The 26,697-nt window shown below is 33.6% G+C and overlaps 1 protein-coding gene across 4 annotated transcripts in view; it reads left to right on the forward strand.

Moving 5' to 3' along the window:
- Positions 1 to 26,697, forward strand: part of LOC145671309 (DNA-directed RNA polymerase I subunit RPA1-like) — a 267,751-nt gene that overhangs the window by 11,037 nt on the left and 230,017 nt on the right. For all 4 annotated transcript variants that reach the window (XR_014128501.1, XM_081740285.1, XM_081740284.1 and 1 more), the window contains exons 4-6: positions 7,774 to 7,978; positions 11,636 to 11,707; positions 20,260 to 20,401. Coding sequence is in view for 3 of the 4 variants with exons in the window: in XM_081740285.1 (XP_081596411.1) it covers positions 7,774 to 7,978; positions 11,636 to 11,707; positions 20,260 to 20,401 (419 nt within the window). In the remaining variant the exon portion in view is untranslated. The remainder of the gene's footprint in view (positions 1 to 7,773; positions 7,979 to 11,635; positions 11,708 to 20,259; positions 20,402 to 26,697) is intronic.

The raw sequence follows: 26,697 nt of genomic DNA on the forward strand, positions 1-26,697 counted from the left end.
TCATACATATTTTTTTTTCAACAGAACTGCTTTAGCGTAGTCGGTAAGACGTCGATCTACTAATTAAGTGGGTCAGATTCTATCCCTAGTGTGGAATAAAAGATTTTCTCATTCCATCTTCATTCCAGTATGGCTCAGGATTTGACCCAGCCTCTGTAAATGAATATCTGCAGAAACCCGTGGGATGAAGATGGCCGAAGTGTCATGCTATTTACACCTCAAAAGCTGCCCAGCTCTTGAGCCTGCTGTGGCCTGTCAAACGAAGGGGAAGGGGACAAGGACTTTATTTTTTGTCAGTATCTTAGAGGAGTTAGTACATCTTTTTTCTAAGTTTAATTACCAACAATATGTTCGTCACTGTTATAATTATGTGCATTACTGTTAGGACTGAGTGTCACTGTTATGATTATGAGCGTCACTATTAGGATTCTGTGTGTCACTGTTAGGATTATGTGCGTCATTATTAAGACTGTGGGTCACTATTAGGACTGTGTATGTCATTGTTTCATTGTTATGATTATGTGCGTCACTATTAGGACTGTGTGTCACTGTTAGGTTTATGTGCGTCATTATTAGGACTCTGTGTGTCACTATTATGATTATGTGCTTCGCTATTAGAAAAAGACATATATGGGTGTAGTAATGAAAGTAGGAAACAACCGATTTAAAATTACTTTTACCCACCAGATTCTCTGTAGGTGCGACTTCAGTAACGTATAAACAGTGAAAAAGTGAATGACTGGACCGCGATGCGAACCCGGTCTCTGGCCACTATGCCGGAGATCCCGGTTTTGAATCCCCATCCAGTCATTCACTTTTTCACTCTTTGTGTGCTATAAAAATAGATACAATTTGCTACATAAACTGTATTTTCTACGTATACACTACATGTATAGTACATTTATCCTGTTCATGCCGCCATACTGTAGAGGGAAGGTTGGAAGGAAAGCGAGAAGTTGAAAGAAGAAGAACACAAATGATCAATGATTTAAAAAAATAGAAGAAAATATTGGGAGTTACAAGTGGAAGCTGAAGATCGAGAAACATAGAAGAAACATTTAGTCCTAGCATCTACGAACAGACAAAATACTTAATAATAATAATAATAATAATAATAATAATAATAATAATAATAATAATAATAATAATAATAATAATAATAATAATAATAAATCATCGGATTAAATAAACAATCTGTTCCTTCAAATGTTATGGCAACGAATGATTTACTTTCTAGCGCCATAAAAATTCGATTTTCTTGAAAACTACGCATGAGAAATTGTAAACGAAAACGAAAAGCAATCATTGTTGGTTTAAAAACTACTTGTATATTGGTCACATATTCTTTAGAAATACAACAAGCTACAGCATATTGCAAGTTCTCTAGTACTAAGTTTCCGAAGCTTTCAGCGCAACCCTCGTGTTTGTTGCAAGAAACAATAAGACCTTCCGCACATGCTCTACAGCCTTCAGTCTGTACAAATATTCAGTACTTTAAAGAAAATGCTCCCCAATTTACTTTTAGGAATAAATGGGTTAAAAAGTAACTAAAGAAAGAGGAATCAGGAAGAAAATAAATAATAATTAGTCTCCATATGGTTGAATCCTGGTGTTATAAATACTTATAATAAAAATGAACAACATCATTTCAATCAAGTGGTTAATTTACTTTTTCTTTTCAGGGTTTGTAGTTATTGAGATATGATAGACACGTTTTAAAATATTCACTAGACACTTTTTTCTTTACTCATTTTCTTACAAAGTATATATCATCCTGATATAAAGAAATAAAATACGTTCTTCAGCCATGTCTTTTGTGATATGTTAAATCTTCAGCACTCTTCCACCTCCAAAAGTTATCCAAAACTATTATGAACAAAGAAATGGATAGAAAGGAAGCATATTTATACAAGAAACAACATAAGCAATAAATCAATGAGTGATTCCATTTCAAATCGTCAAGGGTGGTCCACACGACTGTCCCAGATTTCATTTATTTTCTTTTATATGGGATCTACATGCAATATTATTAGACCCATATTTTTTCTTTTTGCTCAAAAAATATTTCTTAGATATACAGCCTTTCAAAATGGCTGCCCTCCCCTCAGATTGCTCGAAAAACTGAGAAACATGTCAAATTAAAAGTTCTGTTGTAGAGAAACGAGAGTAGTTAGTAACATAATCGCAATAGCAGGAAGAGTATAAAATTGTTTGTCTTGGTGGAGGGCCAAAATTCGTCTATTGGTCCAATAGAAATCGCGCAATTCACTTGCAATGTTGCCAACTTTGGTGAAATTTTTGCTAACTTCGAACATTTTTTTTTCTGTCCTCACGAGCAATATCAACCATCTGCTTCCAGCATCGAAATCTAATCAATAAGGTCTCTTGAAAATGTAAAGGACTTATGTTTCTGATTATTACGTCCTACGTTATAGCATGATGAAAAGCTGAAAATTTCATTAAGACACCATGTTTGGGCGCCATTTTCTCGAAACACCCATCTTTTAAAAAATCTGAAATTTTTACAACTATTAGAGAACTACCTAAGTATTTAATATCCGTTAACCGTTCATGCGGCTGCAGCCCCTAACATTCGCAATTAATTATTGAAATTTCGATTTTCGTACTTGAAATGTAAATATTTCCTATGGGCATTAGGCTATACACACAAGGCGAATTGAAAGGGAGTATGAAAATTTTGAGAGATGAATCCTGACATCAAATCAAGTAGAAAAGTTCCTATAAACATGATTCGAATTCCGCTTCGTTTCCGAGTTACACGGTTTCCAACTTGGGACACAAAATCGGCTCGCGACAACAGAAAATAAAATATATATTTCGCGTTAAATCAGTAACTTTGTGTTAAAGTTATGATGAAGTTCAGAAAGTTGATTTGTAGCTGTATAATGATTTTTACATGCGTTGCAATTCGGTTGGCAGTGTTGCCAAATTGGTAGAACTTTTATTTGTTTCCAAATGGCACTATGTGGATTTTATTTGATATTTGGTATTTATTAATGATTGTAAATATCACATGAAGTACAATTTTCCCTACATCACCACAGTTTTCGAAAACTTACATGTATTTCATTAAAAGGTTTTATCTCGTGCGTTATTGGTACTGTAGTTTGCAACATTGAGTGTGAATTTCACTTGATGTTTACCATCATTAGTAAAACCAAAATGTCGAATAAAAACTACTTTTTTGTAAGTTGTCATAATAATAATAATAATAATAATAATAATAATAATAAGATTTTTTAAATTATTATTGCAGAACCTCTCGTAACTCTACGCATCAAGTTCGAACTTGTTCAAGAAGCTCTGCTGCAGCCACTAAACAGTTTGTTACATGATTCGGTGTCGTGAACATCATCTTAGTGTTCTCTGAAACCATGAAAATTGTTTTCACTGGTAACATGACATTGTAGTGCACTAGTTACAGTGTTTTGTGTGAATAACAATGGAGTATTCCTATTACAGTAAGGGACCGTGCAAAATGTGTTGATTATGCTAAAAGGCATAAGAGGATTGTGTACAGAAAGAATTCTCAACAAAAAAATTATCTTGCGGTAAAATATATGGATTGCGTACAGCGTGTCTGCCCAAACGTACTATTACGGGAGGATGATTATTTGTGTCCTGTACACAAGGCGATTCGAAAGGCAGTATGAAAAATTTTGAGAGGTGAATCCTTCATCGTAGTCTAGATTTCTCCGATAACGGCCGTTTTAATGACGACACATTCATGTTTAGTATGTTAACTGTCTGGTTAATGGTTTCCAAATTTACATTCAGAGGAACAAATTCTTCATCTTGCTGGTGCATAATTTCATATTTACACTTTCTTCTGTGGTCACCAATATCTCACAGACATTCACGTTTTTCACGGCAAATAATTAAATCACCTTTTGTACAAATAATCATCCTCTCTTAATATTACGTTTTGGTAGACGCGCTGTACGCAAAACATACATTTTACCACAATAATTTTTTTTTTTTTTTTTTGTCAAGAATTCTTTCTGCACACAATCCTCTCATGCCTTTTAGAATAATCAACACATTTAATACGGTCTTTACTGTAATAGGACTTCTCCATTGTTATTCACACAAACAATGTAACTAGTGCACTACAATGTCATGTTACCAGTGAAAACGATTTTCATGGTCTCAGAGAACACTAGGACGATGTTCACGACACCGAATCACGGAACAAACTGTTAGCGGCTGCAGCAGAATTTCTTGAACAAGTTCGAACTTGATGCGTAGAGTTACGAGACGTTCTACAATAATAATAAAAACATCTTCTTCTTCTTATTATTATTATTATTATTATGATGATGATGACAACTTACACAAACGTAGCTTTTATTCGACATTTTGGTTTTACTAATGATGGTAAACATCAAGTGAAATTCACACTCAATGTTGCAAACTATCAATAACGGACGAGATAAAGCCTTTTAATGAAATACATGTGAGTTTCCGAAAACTGTGGTGATGTGGGGAAAATTGTGCTTCACGTGATGTTTACAATCATTAATAAATACCAAATATCAAATAAAATCCACATAGTGTCATTAGGAAACAAATAAAAGTTCTATCAAGTTGGCAACAATGCCAACCGAATTGCAACGCACGTAAAAATCATCATATAGCTACAAATCAACTTTTTGAACTTCATCACAACTTTAACACATAGTTTCTGATTTAACTCGAAATATATATTTTATTTTCTGTTGTCGCGAGCCGATTTTGTGTCCCAAGTTGGAAACCGTGTAACTCGGAAACGAAGCGGAATTCGAATCATGTTTATAGGAACTTTTCTACTTGATTTGATGTCAGGATTTATCTCTCAAAATTTTCATACTCCCTTTCAATTTGCTTTGTGTATAGGACCTAAATGCACATAGGAAATATTTACATTTCAAGTACAACAATCGAAATTTCAATAATTAATTACGAATGTTAGGGGCTGCAGCCGCATGAACGGTTAACGGATATTAAATACTTAGGTAGTTCTCCAATAGTTGTAAAAAAATTCAGATTTTTTAAAAGATGGGTGTTTCGAGAAAATGGCGCCCAAACATGGTGTCTTAATGAAATTTTCAGCTTTTCATCATGCTATAACGTAGGACGTAATAATCAGAAACATAAGTCCTTTACATTTTCAAGAGACCTTATTGATTAGATTTCGATGCTGGAAGCAGATGGTTGATATTGCTCGTGAGGACAGAAAAAAAAATGTTCGAAGTTAGCAAAAATTTCACCAAAGTTGGCAACATTGCAAGTGAATTGCGCGATTTCTATTGGACCAATAGACGAATTTTGGCCCTCCACCGAGACATACAATTTTATACTCTTCCTGCTATTGCGATTATGTTACTAACTACTCTCGTTTCTCTACAATAGAACTTTTAATTTGACATGTTTTTCAGTTTTTCGAGCAATCTGAGGGGAGGGCAGCCATTTTGGAAGGCTGTATATAGAAGTGATTTTTTTGAGCAAAAAGAAAAAAATATGGGTCTAATAATATTGCGTGTAGATCCCATGTAAAAAAAAAAAAATAAATGAAATCTGAAAGTGTGATGGGGACCAATTGTGGTTTGCCTGGACGATTTGAAATGGAACTGGTCCAATATGAAATAAAAGATTTAAATCAAATATAAAACAAATCGCAGTAAACATCCGAGCTCCCCAAAAGAAAATTTTGTTTTCACTATAAGCACGAATTATTGGCTTATTTTATATCATTTCGCGTTACTTCGATTTTCAAACTGTTTTAATCTTTCTGAATACTTAAAACTGGCTTAAGCATTTGACTTTTAGTATCTGAGTTTGACTTCTAAACTTCTGCTGAATCATTTAGGGTATGGACAGTCCCGACATCAATATTTCACAAAATTTAAAATCACGCAGCCATTTTTAATTACAGTGAATATACTTCTCTTGCCCATGCAATAAATGCAAATAAATGGTATTAATATACGTCCGAAGATGTTCTTGTGCCCGTGAGTAACTTCTATACCCTGTTAGATTTATTCTAATATTTCTTGATGCAAGTACGGAGGTCTTTAAATTAAACCTGTTTTCAGACTATTGGTTGCTTGGGGAAACAACGGAATACTATCTAGTTGCTCTTTTCCATTTTTCTTATTTCGACTTCCTTACTCCCTATTTAATGGTCTGACTTGTGTATGCCAGTTTTATAAATTATACATGGATGATTAGTCTTTTTTTTTTTTTTTCATCGGATGAATATTATTTCAGCAAAACTTATAGAATCACCGGACACACACACACATACACACACACACACATATATATATCATTCACTTCGGCTGAGGCACAAGTGCATGACCAACTTAGTACGTATTTTAAATTTCGTGAAACACAAGTACCGCACCTATAAACTTTGGTGTGGAATATGTTATTATAGTTACAAAATGTAAAGTCTTAGTTTAAACCAACAGTTTTCTTTTTCGTCTGAGTTTTGTGTATTAGAATTAAACTTATGTATGTCAAGTACTAGTGCTGTTTTTTTTTCTATTCTGAAATAAATAATGTCACATAATTATCGTAAGATAATTACCGAATTTTAATACAGATGATTCAAAAATTCTAGTTTCGATATGATTTAACGCAAAATCATTCAAAGCTCTCCTACACAGTGGTTAGTGCGCGCACCTTTCGTGTACTTGGTGCCGGATTCGATTTCCGGTGGGAGAGCATTGAAATTTAAATTGATTACAGTGGCTCGAATTACACATTAAACTGTATGTCCACATCTCATATAGCCTTGCACTAAAGTTCAGAAAACAAAAAGAAAAAGAAAAAATCCAAAAACAATAAAAGAATTGCATACATCCCGGTCTTTTATCTACTGCTAAAGCAAATCTTCAAATTGTAGAATATTTTAAGGCAAATATCATTTTACTTTTTAATCTCAATATCTTCGACTTCAGCTACCTCTTTCGTTCTTCTATCTGGAGAGTCTATGCTAGATGTGAAGGAATACAGATTTCCATATCATGGTGTGAAAAGAATCTAAATGAATACAGTTTCCGGATAAACAGATATTTTCTTTTACTTGGAAATTATTAATATATTGTGTGTTTCGATTGTGTAGAGTAAGGAATGTGATAAGCATTTAGCAAGACGATGTGTGGAATGGTTATTACCTAATGTAAATGAGGCTTAAATAGTATCCCATCAGAATTTACAAAAAAATTGTCTTTTCATAAACTGTTTTCCTCTACTGTATTGCTTTCTCCGTTCGGTCATGTGAATCTCTTTCTGTTAAAAAGGGCATATGTAACATTTTCACAATTTTAAGTTTTTTAAAGAAATGAATACTTTAGAGGTAGATGTAACAATTTGTGTTAAAAGGCTATGTGTTTCTTGAAACGTGTTATAAATAAAGGCATTTTTCTTTTTTTCATAAACCAAACCGTCTCGTGAGAAAACAGTTTTTGTCATTTCCCGACAACATTTTTTATTGTGCATACGCCCTTTTCACAAAAACCGATTCATTTACAGAGTTGTATTGGTGTCTTTCAATATCAGTTTCGTTTTTGAGTTGAAGGTTTTTTCTGAAGTGTTTTGGCCTCTGGATTCATATTTCTGTTTTCTGTTTTTGTGACTTTTATTCTCAAAGGGTTTGCTGCTGCTTGTCTTTAAGTTCCTTTGAACTATGATGACGTAGTAACTTTTGTGTGTTGTTTTACCTTCATATATTATATAATCTTGCAGAATCTATTTTCCATTTTTAAGGATTCAAACACGATTCATGGAAAGAAGGTTTTCATTCGAAGAACATGGAGTCCATAAAAAGAGATATGGTAAACACAGCTTTGAGCAGACTTGTAAATGAGAGGAACTGTCAAGAATGCAAACAACCCAAAAGAAAGATAACTTTCTTTCAGAATAGAATATTAGAGTCAGTTCGAAAGGTACAGACTGCAAGTAAATTTTCAGGGTAAGTATTTAATTGTCTTACTGTTATGACTGCCGTGCATTATTTATATATTTCTAGAATACATTGTTTATATTTGTGGTCACCAGTAGTGTTCTTAGCTTGTAAACATTTTGTACTTCTTGGACAAAACAGTTTCCTAAATCACTTTATTAAAAGCAAAATAAATGTACTGATTAATAGTATACATACAACGTATAAAACGTAAGATTTTATAGAACTTGAAGGATATGAGGAAGATAAAATTTTGATGGATTATCAAGCACTGATGTTTCCAAAATTCAAAATTATGGAATTGTGAATTAATTTGCCATAAGGATCAGACTGTGCCATGTGATCATATCAAAAGTCACGTTGCGCATTAAATCGAGTCTGGAGATTCCAACTCCAGATGTGAGATATTTCAAGCACGTAATCTCTGCGTTTGACACCTTGGGTAATTCTTAGAAGCTTTATCATTAGTATTTATTTTACTTAACTTGACTTTTGACAATATTTTATTTATTTGACAATCTTTTATCCATATTTACGTTACGTGCTATACATTGTTTTGAAGCTCTTCATCATGTCTTTACGTAGACGACTTCACTTTTTTCATTGATTTTCCGTTAACACGAATGTTAATGTTTCGTTGTTTTTTTTTTTTTTTCCACCCAATTTAGGACAGATTGCTTTTAGAATGCAGAATTTACATGGCCTCTTCTACACTTGAGCTGAATTCCAGCCATCTCCCTCTTTTGGTTTTTGAGACAAGTGGAGGGATTACCTTTTTAATTGATTTTTCCATCGACATTAATGTTAATGTTTCGTTCTTTATGACTATGTTTCATCCATTTTAGGGTAATTTGCTTTTGGAATATAGAATCTACGTAGTCTCTGATACATTTGAGCTGAATTACAGCCACCTCCCCCAAAGTCTGTTCACAGCATTGCAACCGGATAGGCCATTTAGACTGGCAATCCGATTTTGAAATATGAACTTAGAATTCTGCTTGAGATAACAAGTCTAGCATCCAATGGACAACCTTGCTGAATGAATCGAAACGAAAACGAAAAGATACATAATAAATCCTGTCGTATGGATTTTTAGTTGCGAGAGTTTCATGATGTTAGTTGTACTACTGAAAAATATTACACAAAAATCTATATTCGTTAAAATAACGTCAGTCAATAGTTCAAAGATTTTCATTTTCCTAGTTTCGTAGTCTATATGGATACAGCTGATATTTAGATTTGAAACAACATTCAAAGATGACATTAGAATAAGAAAAACACGTCGTTTTGTCAGTAAATGATAACCTTGTCCATACAGCCTGCTTAAAAGCAATAAAAATTGTAGTCGTTAATATATTGACTGGCATTGTTGTAACAAATACCGATTCATATAAAAACAACTCTGGAAAATTTCCTGGAATCTCTAAATAAAAGTTTAGAGTCGAGAAACAGTGTCTCCGTACTGAAGTATAGTTTGATTAAAAAGAAAATGACCTCCCGCGTCTTTTAAAGGTATTGCGTTTAAATTGGTCGGCATAATTATTCAGTGCCTTTTAGCTTGTAAAAAAATATCTCACAAAGACAAAGAATACTCGCTTGTATTTAAAATGTGGTGGATTTATTTTTTAAATCCGATTACACACATTAATCCACCAACATCATGTAATGCCCTTACTTCGGAAGTTCGAACTCCATCAGTTTAAGCACTCCCTGCAGCTTAAACAGTTGCAGCTCGATGCAGTTCCACTGATGACCCAGGTTTGAACCACTGATCCACACCGACGCCAAACTGAATACTAAGTTATAGCACCCGAACAAGAAGAGGCGATGCCTGTCTGTCAGTCCCAGAACAGCTAGTAAGAATGAAGTGCGCAAGGCTGTTCTCGACCTCAGTACCCTGTCTATCCAAGTGTGCTACAAGAACTTCATTTTCTTGTCGAGTGATGGATATGTGCTTCAGAACATCCGGGATTCGACATCTCTCAACCAACAAGAACAGAATGAGGGTGAATAATTCTCAGCATTCTAAACTGATATTTCATTTTTCCTGTCTAAATTTTCAACTAAACAAATCTCCCTACAAGGTATTTCATTTTTGCAGGGATAAAGTTTAATAAAGATTAAATAATCACTTTTCCCTCCGTTTAACGTTGTATGTTCAGACTAAGGAATATCCTGTCGCACACAATCTGGACAGTGGATTAGGTTCTGTCGTGCATTTCAGAATGAAAGCATACGACTTTTCAGTTATTTTTACACCTGGTAATAAACATAATCTGTTAATTTACATATAAATTAAGGACATCGCTTATTATTGATAATAAGTTTTTGAACATCGATTGCTTATTTAGCCCTTTTCCTGTCTAAAACACAGAGAAAGAGTCCGATTACTATATTAACTTCTGCTGTAAGACTAACAAGCCCTGTTCTTATTCTATAATTAAAAGATTTTTTAATATATGCGAATAACAATACTTATTGTTTAAATTTTTAATCAAATGCTCATTATTATTAATCTATAATTTCCTAATAATTAAAAAATGATCTTCAATTAAGAATTGTGGATTAATAATAGTATGATTAAAAATGTACTCAATATGCATTGTTAATATTCTCATATAAATTATTGAAAAATCTTTTAGTCATAGGATAAGAGTAATGATTTGTTAGTGTTGTAGAAGAAGTTAAAAATATAGTTACATTAATAGACGAAAGAAGAAATAGAAAATGTAATTCACAGCAACAACTTGGTTAACTTCTAGATTAGTGTATCCAGATGAGGTCATGAGTTGAAGATGTCGACTTTACCGACACAAAAATAAAAGATAGAGTAATCTTTGTTTTATATTATTTTACATACATTATTCAATTAGTGCGTATATATTATTATGAAAGCATTAACTATTTAAGGAGGTTTTTAAATCCTTTTCTTTTGAGGGAAAAATCTCATAACCGAATGACATTGTACAATTACCCTTTTGTTTTTCTCATACATATATATTTTGATCAACGCTAATATTACATTTTCTCTTTATCCAGTTGTTCATCTATTTTTGTTTCGACTAGTTTCCTTTTTTTTTTTTTTTTTTTTTAATTTGACAACTTGTACCCTCTGCGAGTTTTTCCATTTATATCGTGAAATACAAAAATTATGTTTTTAAGTGTTTTCACTTCTGGTTTCTTCGATATCAGTTACAATAATACTAGAGTTTACACTGACTTGTGAGTGATAGCATGAGTTTCATTTCAATAATCTGCATTTAATATTCTCGGTATGTTTGCAGTTCCTGTCATTCTTATGGCACACAGTTTCCTAATCTTAACCCACACTTCTAGTTTCTTTCCATTCCCATTTTTCTCAACTCTTACATCAGTTCTATCTTTTCCTTGCGTCGTGAAAGAAGATATGTACGGCTACATGATAGATTTCTATTCTGTATCTGTGTTCATACTTACTTTCTCTCTCTCTCTCTTACTCTTACTCTAATACCTGAGAATGATTTATAAACTTTATTGAAGGAAGAAATGAAATTATATGAATGAGCTACGTAATTTTAGGGATCATTTTAGGTCCTTTATTATTTATTTGTCATATCTAGTTTGTAGTTTTTTCCCCTCATGTTAATTCAATATTTTTATAAGTTTTTCTTTGTTTCTTTCTTTCAGTGAACAAGAAAATGTGTCAGATAAAGAGGAAACTAAGCAAGTGAATACCTTTATGGTACCTTCAGAAATAAGGTAACAAATCTTGTTTATATAATAAGAATTAAGATAAAAATAAATAAAGTTGTCCCATCTTGCTTCATCACTTAGAGGAATGAAAGAAGTAAGGATAAACGACTGTAGAAAGAGCGGAATTTGTGGAGCATGCGTAACATCAGTCATGTGATAGCGTAATCAGTCAGAAAGTTGAGACAATCTATTGTTGAAAGATTAACTCACATGATAAGTTGGTTAGTAATTGTGTAGAACGGAAAAATGAAAATAAAGAATATTATATAGACATATATTCAGGATTTGGTCCAGGGGGTATGGCATACATGCTCATGCATAAATTTGAACATTGTAAAATAATTCAAATGCCATAATTATATTTCTTCTTCAAGTGGAAGTTTTTTAGCTCAAGGGAGGAGACAAATTATTAATGAAAGAGAATGTTTATGTAGAGGAATTGGTGGAATGAGAGTGGGGTGTGTGTTGGGGGGGGGGACTCCAAGAAAACCTTCGAACTCAATGTTATCAACCTCACTCACATAACTGTTATCGAACTAGAAATGGTCACTCTGTCACTGAGCTAGCGCGCCCTCAATAGAATAAATACGTATATGGAAAACAAAGAGATATATGGGGTGATATACATATGTTATGCGGTTGAGTCCATGGATGTAGTACGTGCGTAGGATGGAAATGTTAAGTTGTTCTTAACTCTTTCTGATAGATGTAGAAGAATTTATTAGGAGGGTCTTAAGAATTCTTACGTGGAAGGTGTGATTAAATGTATAGTTGTGGTGAATCTTCCGTTCTGGAACAGAACAGATGGATGAGTCTGTGTGTTACAGAATTACCAGTGATTGTTGATACAAATTTGTGGAGGAATTTGTTTCTGAAACATACAGGTTGTAATGGATGCATGTAGTATGTAACTAAGATTGGAATAATCGTAAATGCGGAATGTTGAAATAAATATACTTTTCTGATCGGATGTTAAAAAACCAGGTTGTCATTGAATATTTGACACATTTAGAATTTGAGTTTTTTTTCATTTTGTCAGTGTAGCTGCAGTTTATTTTAAGGGACTTACTCGTTTGAAGTTGTAAAAATTGAGGAACGTAAGTGAAAGGTTTGGGGGTAACTCGGGAAAGATTTCTTAGTTTCAGGGAGAGAAGTGGTGAGTATGGAATAAGCAAAATTCACGAGTTTCTGTTGGAAGTAGAAACTTAAATGGTATTGAATGAGTGAGGAAATTCAGAATTGAGTTTATTAAGGTGACGGAATTTTTTATTTCGGAGGAGTTTTTAGTAATTGAATTGTTTCCGGGTAAGGTTGAGTTGTATCTTTAGTTAGTGTGTTGACACGGGGTTCTTAAAATAATAGCTCAAAAATGCAGAAATATAAATAAGGTGCGGATTTTCTGTATAACTTGGGCATATGACAGTGACATTCTTCAGCATCCTAGAAAGATTCCTAAATACATGACCGAGACCTCGAAAGTCAAGCACATGAACAACTTGGCGTTAGAAAATACTACTAACTTCGAGCTAAGATTAGTTCCATGGGTGTTTGAGTGACCCTCGTGCGCTACCTTATTACTAAAATGTCCGGAACAACAAAAGTATTTGCTTATCGCCATCGTCAAACCTTTCATGTGGCTTCGACTTATAGACAATATTTTCTTAGTATGGACACAGGCCAGTCAGCACTCAAACAATACGTACAATCCCTAAGTGCACATTGAAATTCACCTTGTCCTTCACCAATCACACAGCCACTTTAATTGACGTGAACATTAAATTCTTCTAAGCACTTTCAACCATTTTCATTTTCAACATCCATGTTAAGAAAAAGAAGAAAAAATGTAAGCTACTGTTTTACAACTACTAAAAATGTCGAGTATTTTATATTGTCTCTGAGCAAGTACACTACTTGAGTACTCTTAAATAACCAGTTAATTCGTGTACAAAAATACATGAAGGCGGCGTAGAAATAGAGAATTTAAACCGATAGAGATATGTGATAATTCTGAAGAAAGTTCTAGTGTTGAGGGCAGTCAGAGAAGAGTTCAGAGCCAGAGACGATAAACTGGACATACAAATACGTAAGATTCTGGATTTGAAGGAAATAGTACTCAATTGGAGTTGAAGACGTAGAAGGTTATTTTATGGTAGCCCAGAGTGGATATTGAAAATAGTTGGAAATGGTTAAAAAAAAACTTAACAAACATCAAAGTTGAGAATGGGGGTCTAGAAACTTCACAATTGAAACCTACCAACAATATGCAGGCTTTCCAATGTTCCTATATTTCCTATTTTTCCTATATATTTGCGTCTCTTCTTATAAACTCCTATATTTCCTACATTTTAACGAAACCTCCTATATTTTTGTAGCATTGCTACTTGCACTTGTGGAAATAACATAAGGAAATAAGGTGTGGGTGGTTGGAGTTCCAAAAGAGGGAATTCAGGGAGAATGTAAAGCGATTCTCCATTTGTGTGGTTTCAAAACTGCTTGAGAAATTACCAATATTGAAAGCAACGGAATTTGGCAAAAGAAATGAAGCATGTATTTGCAGTTGTAAGAAATCAATGTCTTCATGGACGAGTGAAAACTCTATTCTGTGAAGCCAGATCCCTTTTTACACTTTCCTTACGGTCGTTGCTTAGTACTGGTGAGCTACATACGAAAACACTAAGAAACTTTATAAAATTTTGCAACAAGATAATTACCGATTTAGTTATATTTAGAGTAGAATATATGTTCATATAACAATTGGTGTAATTTCCATGTGATGTTTTTTTATTTCTACCTATTGGATAATTGAAATGTTCCGTCCAATAGGTAGAAATATTGTTATGTGTTTCTTTGTTTCTTGTTCTTTCAAAATGTTCCAAATGCACAAATGTTCCAGGAAATAATTGAAATGTTCCTTTTTCACAGCTTCACGAAACCTCCTATATTTTTTCTTCGTGATTTCCTATATATATATATATATATTCATTAGCATCGCAAAGCCTGCAGTATTTAATACTTCTACTTTAAGAATTTGTACTCGGAACCTTTCAGAAATTTCGTATCATGTAACTTCGTCATTCGCTGAACTCGTACTAGCTCTACGTCGTCCCGCAACAATTATTTCAAGATGATCTTGTCATTATTGTGTAACAAAAAATATTCTCTTATCCGAAAAAAAAAGAATCACGCAGATAACCCCACTTAAAAAATAACAGTAAAAAATCCACTATTCTGAATTTCTTAACTCTGTTGGGTTGTATTTCTTAAAGCCAAGTGTTCTCAAAATGCAAGTGCTACTTGATCAACTGATTCATTAAAGAAAGAGACTATTAATGAATGTACGTAAATTCTTTATCAACTTTCTATTTACCTTTAATATTTCAATACATATATCACTGAGTACTTGTACGTACCCTATTACAGTCATTAAGGTTAAGTGATATTAACTCTTCCACAAGCTTATTTGTTGTATCATATAAATATAAACAACTCTCTCAACTATTACCGTAACTCATCAACTATTACTGTAACTTCAGCCATTTATGGCTCATATTTCCTATAATCATATCAGCTACTTACGGCTCAAATCCCGAGATTAACAAGGGTTTCACTAACAACATTCCATACATAAAATAAACATAACATAGTAACGCTATTTACTTGGCATTCAATTTCTCAACACTTTGTCCGAAACCTTACAAATCCTAACATCCTCCTGGGTTGCGGTGGCTCAGTGGTAGTGCCTTCACCTCCGGTGCATGGGGTCCTCGATTCGATCCCAGCTCGCGCCAAGGGAACTTTGTGGTGGACAAACACCGTGTGCGTGCTTTTCCTCCGAGTTCCCCCGTTTCCTCCAACTTCCTTCATTCCATTGCTTCATTCATTTCTCATCATCACCGTCTACATAACCGTGGGACGTAAAACTTAAAGATTTCATTTAATTTTCCTAACATCCTCCCGGGCGTTTCAGAAAAAAAAACTCAAACTTTTTTTTTTTTTACAGTTTGTACCTAGACTTCTTTCTTCTTTTTTCCTCCAGGTTTCTCAATCGATGATCCATTGTAATAATCTTATCTGTTGAATGTCTTCTCAAAAGTCTCTACCAAGAAATTCTAAGATTTAGCACACTGACTTGGGTGTTGTTTTCAGTGGAATATGTGGACGGAGATAAGGAGTTAAAAAACATGTAAATATGAACTTGATTTGTATTCAAAGATGAAGATCCTTGAACAAGATACCAGCACTACACAAAGTATTGTACTACACAAATAATGCTCACAAATTCATGCAAATTATGTACTTTATTGAAACGTGACCTACGTAGCTCAATAAATTTTGAAATTTAATTCATTATAAGAGTCATGCACGCTTAGATCTAGAAGAGTTATTAAAGTCAGTGACATAGTATATGTATGATTTGGTTCAAATATATCACAATAAAAAAAAAAAAAAAAAAAAAAAAAAAAAAAAAAAAAAAAAAAAAAAAAAAAAAAACAATATTAGATTTAGCTAACATTCCAACCTGCTGTTGAGATCTCTTAGTACAGTAAAACCTGTCAACTTCGCTACTTTTCTAAGTTGGCCACCTGCTTATCTTGGCCTGGTTTGTCTTGAACCTGCATTTTCCCATAAGATATTCGGTACTTATTACTCTGTAAATTGGCCACCTGTCTATCAGGAAGTTGGCCGCATTAAAGTAATGTTTATCCTATGATGATAATGATAAATTTACCTACATATCTTGGTCACGCAAAATACTGTTTTGTTAATTTCTTAACTCTTTCGTATTCCTATATTGAGACAGATGGTCTGTAATCGTGACTGGCACGATTTGTTCTTGGAGGTCGATGGCCAGAACACTACCCTGATAAAGGGATGGTGAAGGAAAATGTGAATAAGAAAAAGCACGTACAGGAATTTAGGAAATGGTTGTACGTATTTGTTTACCCTGTCTGCTTTGGTAACACCATTAGCTTTATCGGCTCCTTTCATCAGTTAAAAGCTTTATTAGTTCCGGAAAATTTTCAAGGTTAATGCTAACCATCTCAATTGCCAACCATGGGCACGTGACAGCTTGTCGAAATGTAGCAGAGGTTTTAAGATATCAAACAGCGGAGGTCTTCCTTAAGATTTTCTCAAAACATTTTTGCTCGGAGGGAAACATTTGTAGCTCATTAACAAGAGGTAGTTAACTACGTATATTCTTGTGATTACTCTATATACATTATTTAAAAGTAGTGTCCTGCTGTTGCATATTAAAATTTTACAATCAAGTAATACTAGAAATCCTATTCTTAAAAGTACGTCAATCACACTGTACAATCTTTCATAAGTTGGCTCCTAAGTTGGCCACTTTTCATTGGAACTTATGATGATCAACATAAGACAGGCCTTAGTGTATTCTAAAATTGTATATAATCAAGCTACAGAGGTGTTATGTGATTGTGGTAAACGAAATTGTGAGTCGGACTTGTAAAACTCTAGAATATCGTTACTAGCCAATGGAAAAAGCGTATTTACACTACTATCAGATAAATTTATTTGCGATGATCACGGTTTAAATAAGACTTCCTCAATTACCGTACTTGCCGGTCCTCGAATCCTCTCTTTCTGTATCAATGGCGTAATATTTCTTCCGCTTAATTGCATTGCAGAATTGTTTCCTAGTGTTGTTATTTACAGGAACACAGCTTCACTCTCTGACTCGGTAAAGTCTTACGTATCGGGGCTTTTTTCCTAGTTAAAAGAATGTCATGTGTGTAAAGAATTAATGTGTACTGTTTGAGGTTCCTTGTTTGTTAAAATGTTATGTGACTGACCTTCAGCACTAGTAAATGATTACAATTTATTTTCAGAATTAAAAGGCTAATGTTTTACGAATTATCTTAAATATACCGAATAAATTTTTTTTCCTTGGCCATTTTTTTTTTTTTTTAATCATGCTACAATATTAACGGGATATAAAATGAAAATGTTAACGTATTGCCAATAATTGAGTCTAGGAAACTATTGACATATGTTTGAACAAATATGTTCTTCTCCCAGCGGCGCGTTTTTAGTTCTGTTATTATTATTATTATTATTATTATTATTATTATTATTATTATTATTATTATTATTATTATTATTATTATTATTAATAATAATAATAATAATAATAATAATAATAATAAACTTTTCTACACTCACTTTGTCGAACTGAACTTTTTCTTATGGATTTTCATTATTATTAAACTACCTCTGAAATAAAATTCTGAGCAAAGAGAAGTTTATATATGATATTTTATGTATGTAAGTAGACGATTATCTGATCATTTACAAGCACAAAAACATTCTGTTAGATCTCCATCCATAAATGCATAAAATTCACGTTTGAAGAGAAATCAAAAACATGCCTAAATTGTCTTGACCTATAAATTTACAAATTCGTTACCTCGGCTCGTAGGAAGGAAACGGCTTGCGACTTTTTTGTGCACAAAATATCAGACCATTCACATTAAATAAAAGCGAACGTCTCGAAGAACTTTTTCTTAGAAGTATTCTGCGTCATCTCTGAATACTTCTAAAATCCCTCTCCAAAAAGACAAAGAATGGACTTCTCTACTTAATTGATGTGGTATTTGAGAAAAACTATGCAACATAGGATCTAAATTCGGAATTAATATTCCCGTGAAACCTGGGACTAGTTTTGAGCATACATTTTGTAAATTCAATAATTTTTATAAGGATATACTAACCACTTCAGGAATTTATGAAATTTTCTATTCTTGTTCGAAGTCTTGCATAGGTATGACGAAAAGAAACATTTTTGCCAGAGTGAGAGACCATGTGAAGGATTCTAGGGGCAAGGAGGTCCCTACTTCAGGCTTATCCAGGCACGTACAAGGAACAGGATATTAGATGTATTGGATTCAAATATTCTTGCTTCACGAGTGCGGGTAGGATCATGTGAGACTTATTTTTCATTCGAAAATATATATATATATATATATATATATCGCTATTCAGGGTCGATAGAGGCAATCTACATCATAAATGGGATGACATTATAGGTAAATTGAAAAGATTACAAATCTCCAATATACCAAATTTCACAATAATTTTCCCACATTACAAAAATAAACCAATTCTGCTTTCATTTTGCTCCAGGTTTAATCGATTTGTAAAGCAAAGACGGCTTTTCCTTTTTTTAAGTATAGGCTATTGAACTAAAGCAAATGAATTGGCGTTAAGTGGTTTAACTAGGAAATATTTAAGGCATAGGTAAGATTTCAACTTTCAAATTAAACAACGAATAATTTACTAAACAATAAGAAAAATTCTACAGGAATAGTTACTTTAAATTTCAGTTCAACAAGCTGAGTGTGGAAAGGTGAAAAAGTGTTCTTATTTTGTAAATAGGACTTGCGCTGGATGAGATGGAAAAATATGTTGGTTCAAACATTTGTAAATAGTTTCCTAAACTCTATTTTCGTCTTCTTTCTCTCCTCAACAATAGGTTGGTGGGTAACGTGAAAGTTTTAAAACTTTTCTCCCCTTGAGAGAGCTGCTTTATACTTTGATAAGGTCTCTTCTTTGTAACTGCATCTAGATATTCTATCCTTCGTCTTCCTCTTTCTGGTTTTCCTTTTGCTTTTTCTCTCTATCAAGACGGAGATTCATTCGGAATGCCGAATAAGATGGCGAAGCATGCTGTTTCTTCTTTTTCCTATTATCCTGATCTGTCGTCCTTCATTAGTTTCCTTTAATATGTCTTCATTCCTTTTCATTTCAGTCTCTGATATGCGTAGCATTCTACGCCAACACCATATTTCAAATGCTTCCAGCTTTTCTCAGTGTCCACGTCTTTGATCCATAAAGCTCCACGCTCCATACCAAAGTGTTAAGAAATCGTTACCGTCCAACGACACATTTCTTGATGTTAGCAGTCCTCTTTTCCTACTGAATACTTGTTTAGCCTGCGCTATTCTTAACGTCTTTTTCACTTCTTTGGTCCGATTATATTAAGACTTGCTAAATAGAGAAGCGTCTTAACGTCTTCGATTTTTTCTCCCTCTGGCCATATGTTTGTTCCTTCTTGTCCTGCGTACACTTTATCACTTTGGTTTTCTTCTTATGTATCTTCATTTTGCATCTCTATCTGTGGCATTTAAAAATTTAATGTTCAAGAACAGGGGTGTGTAAGTGAAGGGGTGTGATTATTTACAAATGATGCTAAATAAATAAATAATAAAAATAAACATTTTTCGGATGATTTTATGTTCATTAAATAATTATTTGAGGAAAAAGTAAGTAAGTAATGAATAAGTAAGGAAAAGAGAGAAATTAGAAGTAAGTGTATTTAGTAAGGTCCCAGAGAAAGCCAAAATTCATTACAAATTTCAATTATAAAAAAGAAATAACCATTTTTGGATAAAGGGTGAGTACCTGCTACTTAATTAAGATCGATTAGCTTTTCTGCAGGTATCCAGTAGCCATAAATATTTCGTTTATAGCAAATGGTAATATTTTTATTAATGTTCTTTTTTAAAGAAAATTGTTCACTCTATTTCATTTTATAGGAAATTGCTCAGAAAGATATACAAGAAAAATTCTGAATTTCTCAGGGAAGTTTTTCCTGTTTTGAAACGTCCAGTAACAAGTGATTCAATTGATGTATTCTTCATGGATGTCGTGGCTGTTACACCACCAAAGACAAGACCAGTAAGTTAAGCATAATTATTAATCCATTAACATAAAAGCTCGAGTATATATTTATCTATCTATAGCATATATATATATATATATATATATATATATATATATATATATATATATATATATATATATATATATATATATATAATATTAGGGTGGTCCTTATTTATATGGGAAAATATAAATTAAGGAATTTCCTTGGACTCACTCCCTAAAATGGTTCCATATTTGACCAAATTAAGCCAAGAGAAAAATTATATCCATTGATTAACTTTAAATGGTGCCCCAAACGACCTAAAGTTTTGAATGCGTTTACAATACATAGTATATGGGGAAAAGCTAGAATAAACTCCTGTAATTTAGAAACACCTTAAGGAAATGGAAAGTATCTTGGATAATGGAACTAGAGGAAGAGGCCAACCTAATCTTGTATAGCATTGTCATGGCTTCCATCTTGAGGTTCGCCATCTTGAATTCAGGTCAACATTTTTAAATAGGAAGAGGGTCATATGATATATCTTTTTGAGGTAGCATTTCACCAGAAGCACAAATCTGGTATTATTTTTAAGAAAAAAAAATGAAATGAAATGTTTGAGTTTTATGTTCCACGTTATGCCGGTTAGGCTAAAGGAGACGGTGATGATGAGTAATGAATGAAATGGTGGAATGAAGAAAATGGGAGGAAACGGGAGAACACCGAGAAAACCGACGCACACGGCGTTTGTCCACCACAAAATTCACTTGGCGGGGGCTGTGATCGAACCCGGGACCCCAAGCACCAGAGGTGAACGCTCTACCACTGAGCCACCGCGGACCCGTATTATTTTCAAGTTACTTATATTCATGTAAGAATTATAACGTGTGTAAAAGAAAATGCTTCAATGTAATGTTATTTTATTGTAATTATGTAACACATATTTGTAAGAAGTTTGGAAGTCTTTTACATGCTTGTTTCACTATGAACTACAGATAAGTTTTTTCTATCAAGATGATTCATAGACCATTATGAGAAAAAAGAAAAATTATAACTTGGAAGAAATTGAAATATCCTTTATTTATGTTGTAGCTTTTTGGTAAGTTATGAATCTTATTTGCTACATAGTTCACTTTTGTCGTATCTAGGAAACGATTGTCTGTGGGCCTTCACTCTCTGCTAAAGAAACTTTCTGCTTTTCATTTTTCATAAGAACGTTGAGGTAATCTTCTATTAGTTACACTCCTCTTTCTGCTGCACCGTTTGTTACGCGAATGAATTTAACTATTGTCTTTCCTTGAAGATAGTCATTGTTATTTAGCCATAAATCGGATCACACTCAAGAAACCCTTTGGGTACTTTAAATCTCTCGAGGAAAATTTGTGTTTATTGTAACAAAATCACTGTTTTCTTTACACAAAAAAATGTTTATGGTATAATCTCTTGCGTTAAGCCTCTGCTGCTTCACGGTTTCCCCTTATACTTTTAATTCTTTCAACCATTCTTTTTTTTTCATTATAGCAATTCCATCCTAAAAAAAAAAAAAAAAAAAAATCTACGTGTTCCTCCGTCAAGTGCCAGAGTTGGCTTGAAAATCTAGAAAGAGCCACTTCAGATAATTCAGCATCTATTTGTCTATAACTGTATAAACCTTTCAAAAATTGTAGATTTTGTAATGGCGAATGGGATGCTTGATCATTTAAGCCAATCTTGAACATATAGTCGTATCAGAAAATGCATAATCTCCGAAGACTCGTTTCTATTTGCTTCGTTAAACGAAATTGTTGGCGAAAGAGAAATATTTTTAAATAGTAGATTGCTTTTCCCATCCACCTTACATGGTGAATTGCTCCAGGCAAACGAAAGAAAACTCCTCAAAGAGGTATGCCACCCAAGAATATGATGGTCAGTTCTAAAAATTCGCTGTAATCTTCTCTGCGGTGTCCTGCTTCTACAAGTTTGATAGCAGAATTCAACACTTCATTCTTACATCGGAAATATTGTTGCTTACATCATCATAATCAATTCCTGGAATAAAGTTAGTGCAGTCTATTTTAGACCACTCGTTCTGAAAACACTTCAATAGGAGAACGTCCGGTCCAGATGCAAACGAAACACAATACTTGAGGCGTATGGCAAAGTGGCGTAAGTCAGTTTTGAGACATTGTAAGATGTTGAGACTTTTATTAGAATCGATATAGAAAAATCGAACAAAATCGGTTGCTTGTACTGCCATCATTTGCCCTATGGGCTGGTCTCTTAACTCTAACAAGGAGAAAGCAGACTTTGGTAATTGAACTTCGGGGCTATTTATTTGCAAGGTGATAAGTGCATATTTAGTGTTCATATTACAAACTGGGAGAACACAATGGCCTAATAGCAGAGAAAAAGCATCTTAAAGTTTTCGACTTGCCGCATATGTCGTACGTTGCGCAAATTTATCAAGTGACGGAGTCGAAGAATCAGTAGCATCTGTGACTCACGTGCCAAGGGTCCCGGGTTCTATTCCCCTGGAGTCAACTTTTTTTTTCTTGCTTGAACCAATAAAGTGGTTACTTGTAGCTACAAGTGAAATGTTAATTCACCATATGCTTATAATGAATTAAAGCAATAGAAATATTCAAATCGTTGTAAAATCTTGCAATGTTCCCTGTTAACTACCAACGAAATGTAATCTATTTTGTAAATATTTTGATAATACGATTTATATTATGGTTACCACAGTCGTTGTGTAAAAAAAAAAAGTTTTTGACGCTTCGTGTCTACATCTGTTGACGATGTGTGTATTACAAGCACTGACGCAAATGGCATGGGGGGATGAGGGGAACATGTCCCCTCCAATCTTGAAACTGTCTTCCTAATAATCCGCTTTGAAATGTGAGTGAGGAGAAATATGATGATTTGTGTCCGATTGCCACAAAGAAAAATAAATTGAAATTAATATCTCCCAGAATAAGCCCCAAATCTGCCCGCCTCCCAATTTTGAAGATAACTCTGTTCCCATGATCCTTTACAGTACTGTTTTACAAGTTCATAAATATTTTGAACATCGCTTTAAAAAAATATGGAAACGGTCTTACCCGTCCTCTCCCCAATGTTGGAAACAGATTTTCGCCGCTTATTGCAAGAGGAATAAGGGGGAAATCTCCTTTGGTTATAGTAACATCCAGTGATACCAAAGGAGATTTCCTTCTCATCCTCCTTGTAATTCTCACACTGTCAACAAATGTAGACACTAAGTGTCAAGAAGATTTTTTACACAACGACTGTGGTAACCATAATATAAATCGTATTATCAAAATATTTACAAAATAGATTACATTTCGTTGGTAGTTAACAGGGAACATTGCAAGATTTTACAACTGATTTGAATATTTCTGTTGCTTTAATTCATTATAAACATATGGTGAATTAACATTTTACTTGTAGCTACAAGTGGCCACTTTATTGGTTCAAGCAAAAAACAAAAAAAGTTGACTCCAAGGGAATAGAACCCGGAACCGTTGGCACGTGAGTCACAGATGCTACTGATTCTGCCACGCCGTCACTTGATAAACTTGCGCAACGTACGACATATGCGGCAAGTGGAAAACTTTAAGACGCTTTTTCTCTACTATATTAGGTCATTGTGCTCTCCCAGTTTGTAATATGAACACTTTAAATGTGCACTATCACCTTGCAAGAAATGGCCCTGAAGTTCAATTACCAAAGTCTGCTTTCACCTTGTGGGATACACAACGTTGCCATCCAACAGGTTATGGTTTGAAGTTCACGGAAAGTACTGTATCTCAACTTTCTTAAAAAAAAAAAAAATAAATAAATAAAAATAAAAATAAAAAAAAAAATTAAAAAAAATGACACGCCACTTTGTCATCCAACGCCTCACTTATCAAATACACATTTTAAAATTTATCCATAAATGTGGTGTCTATAGGGAAGGTAGAAAAGGTTACTTTAAAGTTACTGCTCTAGCAGAATCCAAGCACCGTTGACATGACCTATATTGCAGGAAGTAATGTCACAATAAATTGCCTGCACGAACTTTACCAAGTTCCATTCTTCAAGTGAATGTACTATAGTAGAAGCAATATGTTCTTCTCTTGATGATAACAAAATTGGAACACCAATTAGCCTCTCATGACCATCTCCTATAATAATTATTGATAACCTGTCGGCAGCCTCTCTGCCAGTCAAATTCGGTAGTAGTTTTCTGTTCCAATGCGCAACTAATGCACTTGATGCACTCTGAAATTGTTGTTTGTGGTTCTGTACAACTTCGCTACAGATTTTCCCTCAGCATCGGTGAATGGAACACCCACTTATTGCTAGTCCCTCTACATTATGACCTACTGCTTCTGCCGTTGCTGTCAGAATATGTATTGCTGCTCTATCAGTGACCTTTTATCGATCAAGAGCAACACCAGTCTTTGAGTAATAAAATTAGTTTTTCCCCTTTTACATCTCTTGGATGGTCCGGGCACGCACGCATCCATATTTACATTTTGTCTAACATTCTCAACTGGGTTTTCCTCTTCATTACTTGAACTGCTCCATGTCTTTTGGTGTATAAAGTTCAAACAAATCATTTTCAGAAGTGCATTTTCTTTCGCATTCCTCTTTCTTTTCAAGCCGTGCATATCCCTTTCGTACTTTTCGCGCCAAACTCATGTCTTTACTTTTAATCGTGTAAGAATTATCCGCGAAAAGGAGAAATATTTCCACAGGTAATAATTCTTACACGACTAAAGCTATCTTTAAAATAGTGCCAGATTTGTGTTTCTGGTAAAACGCTACCTCAAAACGATATGTTACATAACCCTCTTCTTATTTGAAAATTTTGACCTGAGTCCAAGATGGCGAATTTCAAGATCGCCGCTATGACAGTACTATAAAAAATTAGGTATGTTTCTTCCTCTATTTCTATTATCCAGAGTATCTTCGCATTCCCTTTAGCCGTTTCTAAATTACATTAGTTTATTCCAGATTTTTCCCATATACTATATACTGCAATTGGATTCAAAATTTTAGGTCGTTTGGGGTACCATTTAATATTATTCAATGAACCTAATTATTCCTCTGGTTTAATTTAGACCCATACGGAACAATTTTAGGGGGTGAGTCCAAAGAAATTCGGAAATCAAAATTTAAGGACCACCCTTATATATATATATATATATATATATATATATATATATATATATATATATAACGAGTATATTTGGGCATTATTACTGTTGAAGTGTATAAAGGTTAAAAGCTGGAAAATGATCGTTTGCCCACGTTTCTGACGAGTATACTCGAGGTTTTATTCTAGGAAGATTTTAGAGCTACGTATATCGTTATTACCTTCATTAAAAATAATTTCATTTTTGCCATTAGATTTGTCCCTCAGTGATTGTTTAGAATGTAGCAATAAAAAAATTAGATGAAAATTGAAACGCTCTTTCAGAAATCAAGGGTATGTGAAGAGGTTAATTAAAACTAATTCATACTTAGTAAAACAAAGTTATTCACATCTAACTATCTTATTTTCATATTAGCAGAATGTCCGTTCTTCGTACAGAAAGAAACGGCTTATGAAAATACTTGAAAAATATATAGAACATTTTTTTTAATGGTTTCAAAATACTTGTTGATGTAAGTTTAATTTTACTGGGTTTAAGTAACGCGTACATAATTGCCCCTAAATAATTTTACACAGTGTTAAGACCACTATGGAAACCGTTAGGCAAAACCTTATGTCGATCTTAATCAATTCGAAATCCATTTATTTTACAGACGTTAATAAATGTATTTCGTTCATATTGCCATGAAGTTAAATCGATTTCTTGCACGCGAAATTGGAAGAAAATCCCTTTTTCGTGAACATTTTTATGGTTCAAGGAAAACATTTATACAAAATTTGAAGTTCCTAGGCGCAACAGTTTCGGAAATCTATTGGATGAGTGAATCAGTCAGTCAGTGAGCAAGTGGATTTACTTATGTGTATATACTGTATACAAAATTTATAGTTTAATCCCCTTAAGATACACATTTTAATGAAAGTAATATGACAAAAACTCCCAGCTTGAGTCAAGTGTTAACTATATTACGAAATTCATTTCAAATAGTTCAACCGTTTTCCCTTGATGATGAGACAGACAACGTCGAAAATACTATAGAAATTGACCCTTTCCTACCTTGGAAGTTTAATGTTCAAAATGGCAGGGATATGTGACCACTTACTTTAATAAAGAATGCATGTACTGAATTTTGTCTCCCAAACATGAGAGACTTGTGAGATACTGTATTTTTGGCGTACATTTTATCCGGCTTTTCCTTACAAGGG

This window comes from Thermobia domestica, chromosome 15, assembly GCF_964235325.1.
Source record: "Thermobia domestica chromosome 15, izTheDome1.hap1.1, whole genome shotgun sequence".
Classification (NCBI taxonomy): domain Eukaryota; kingdom Metazoa; phylum Arthropoda; class Insecta; order Zygentoma; family Lepismatidae; genus Thermobia; species Thermobia domestica.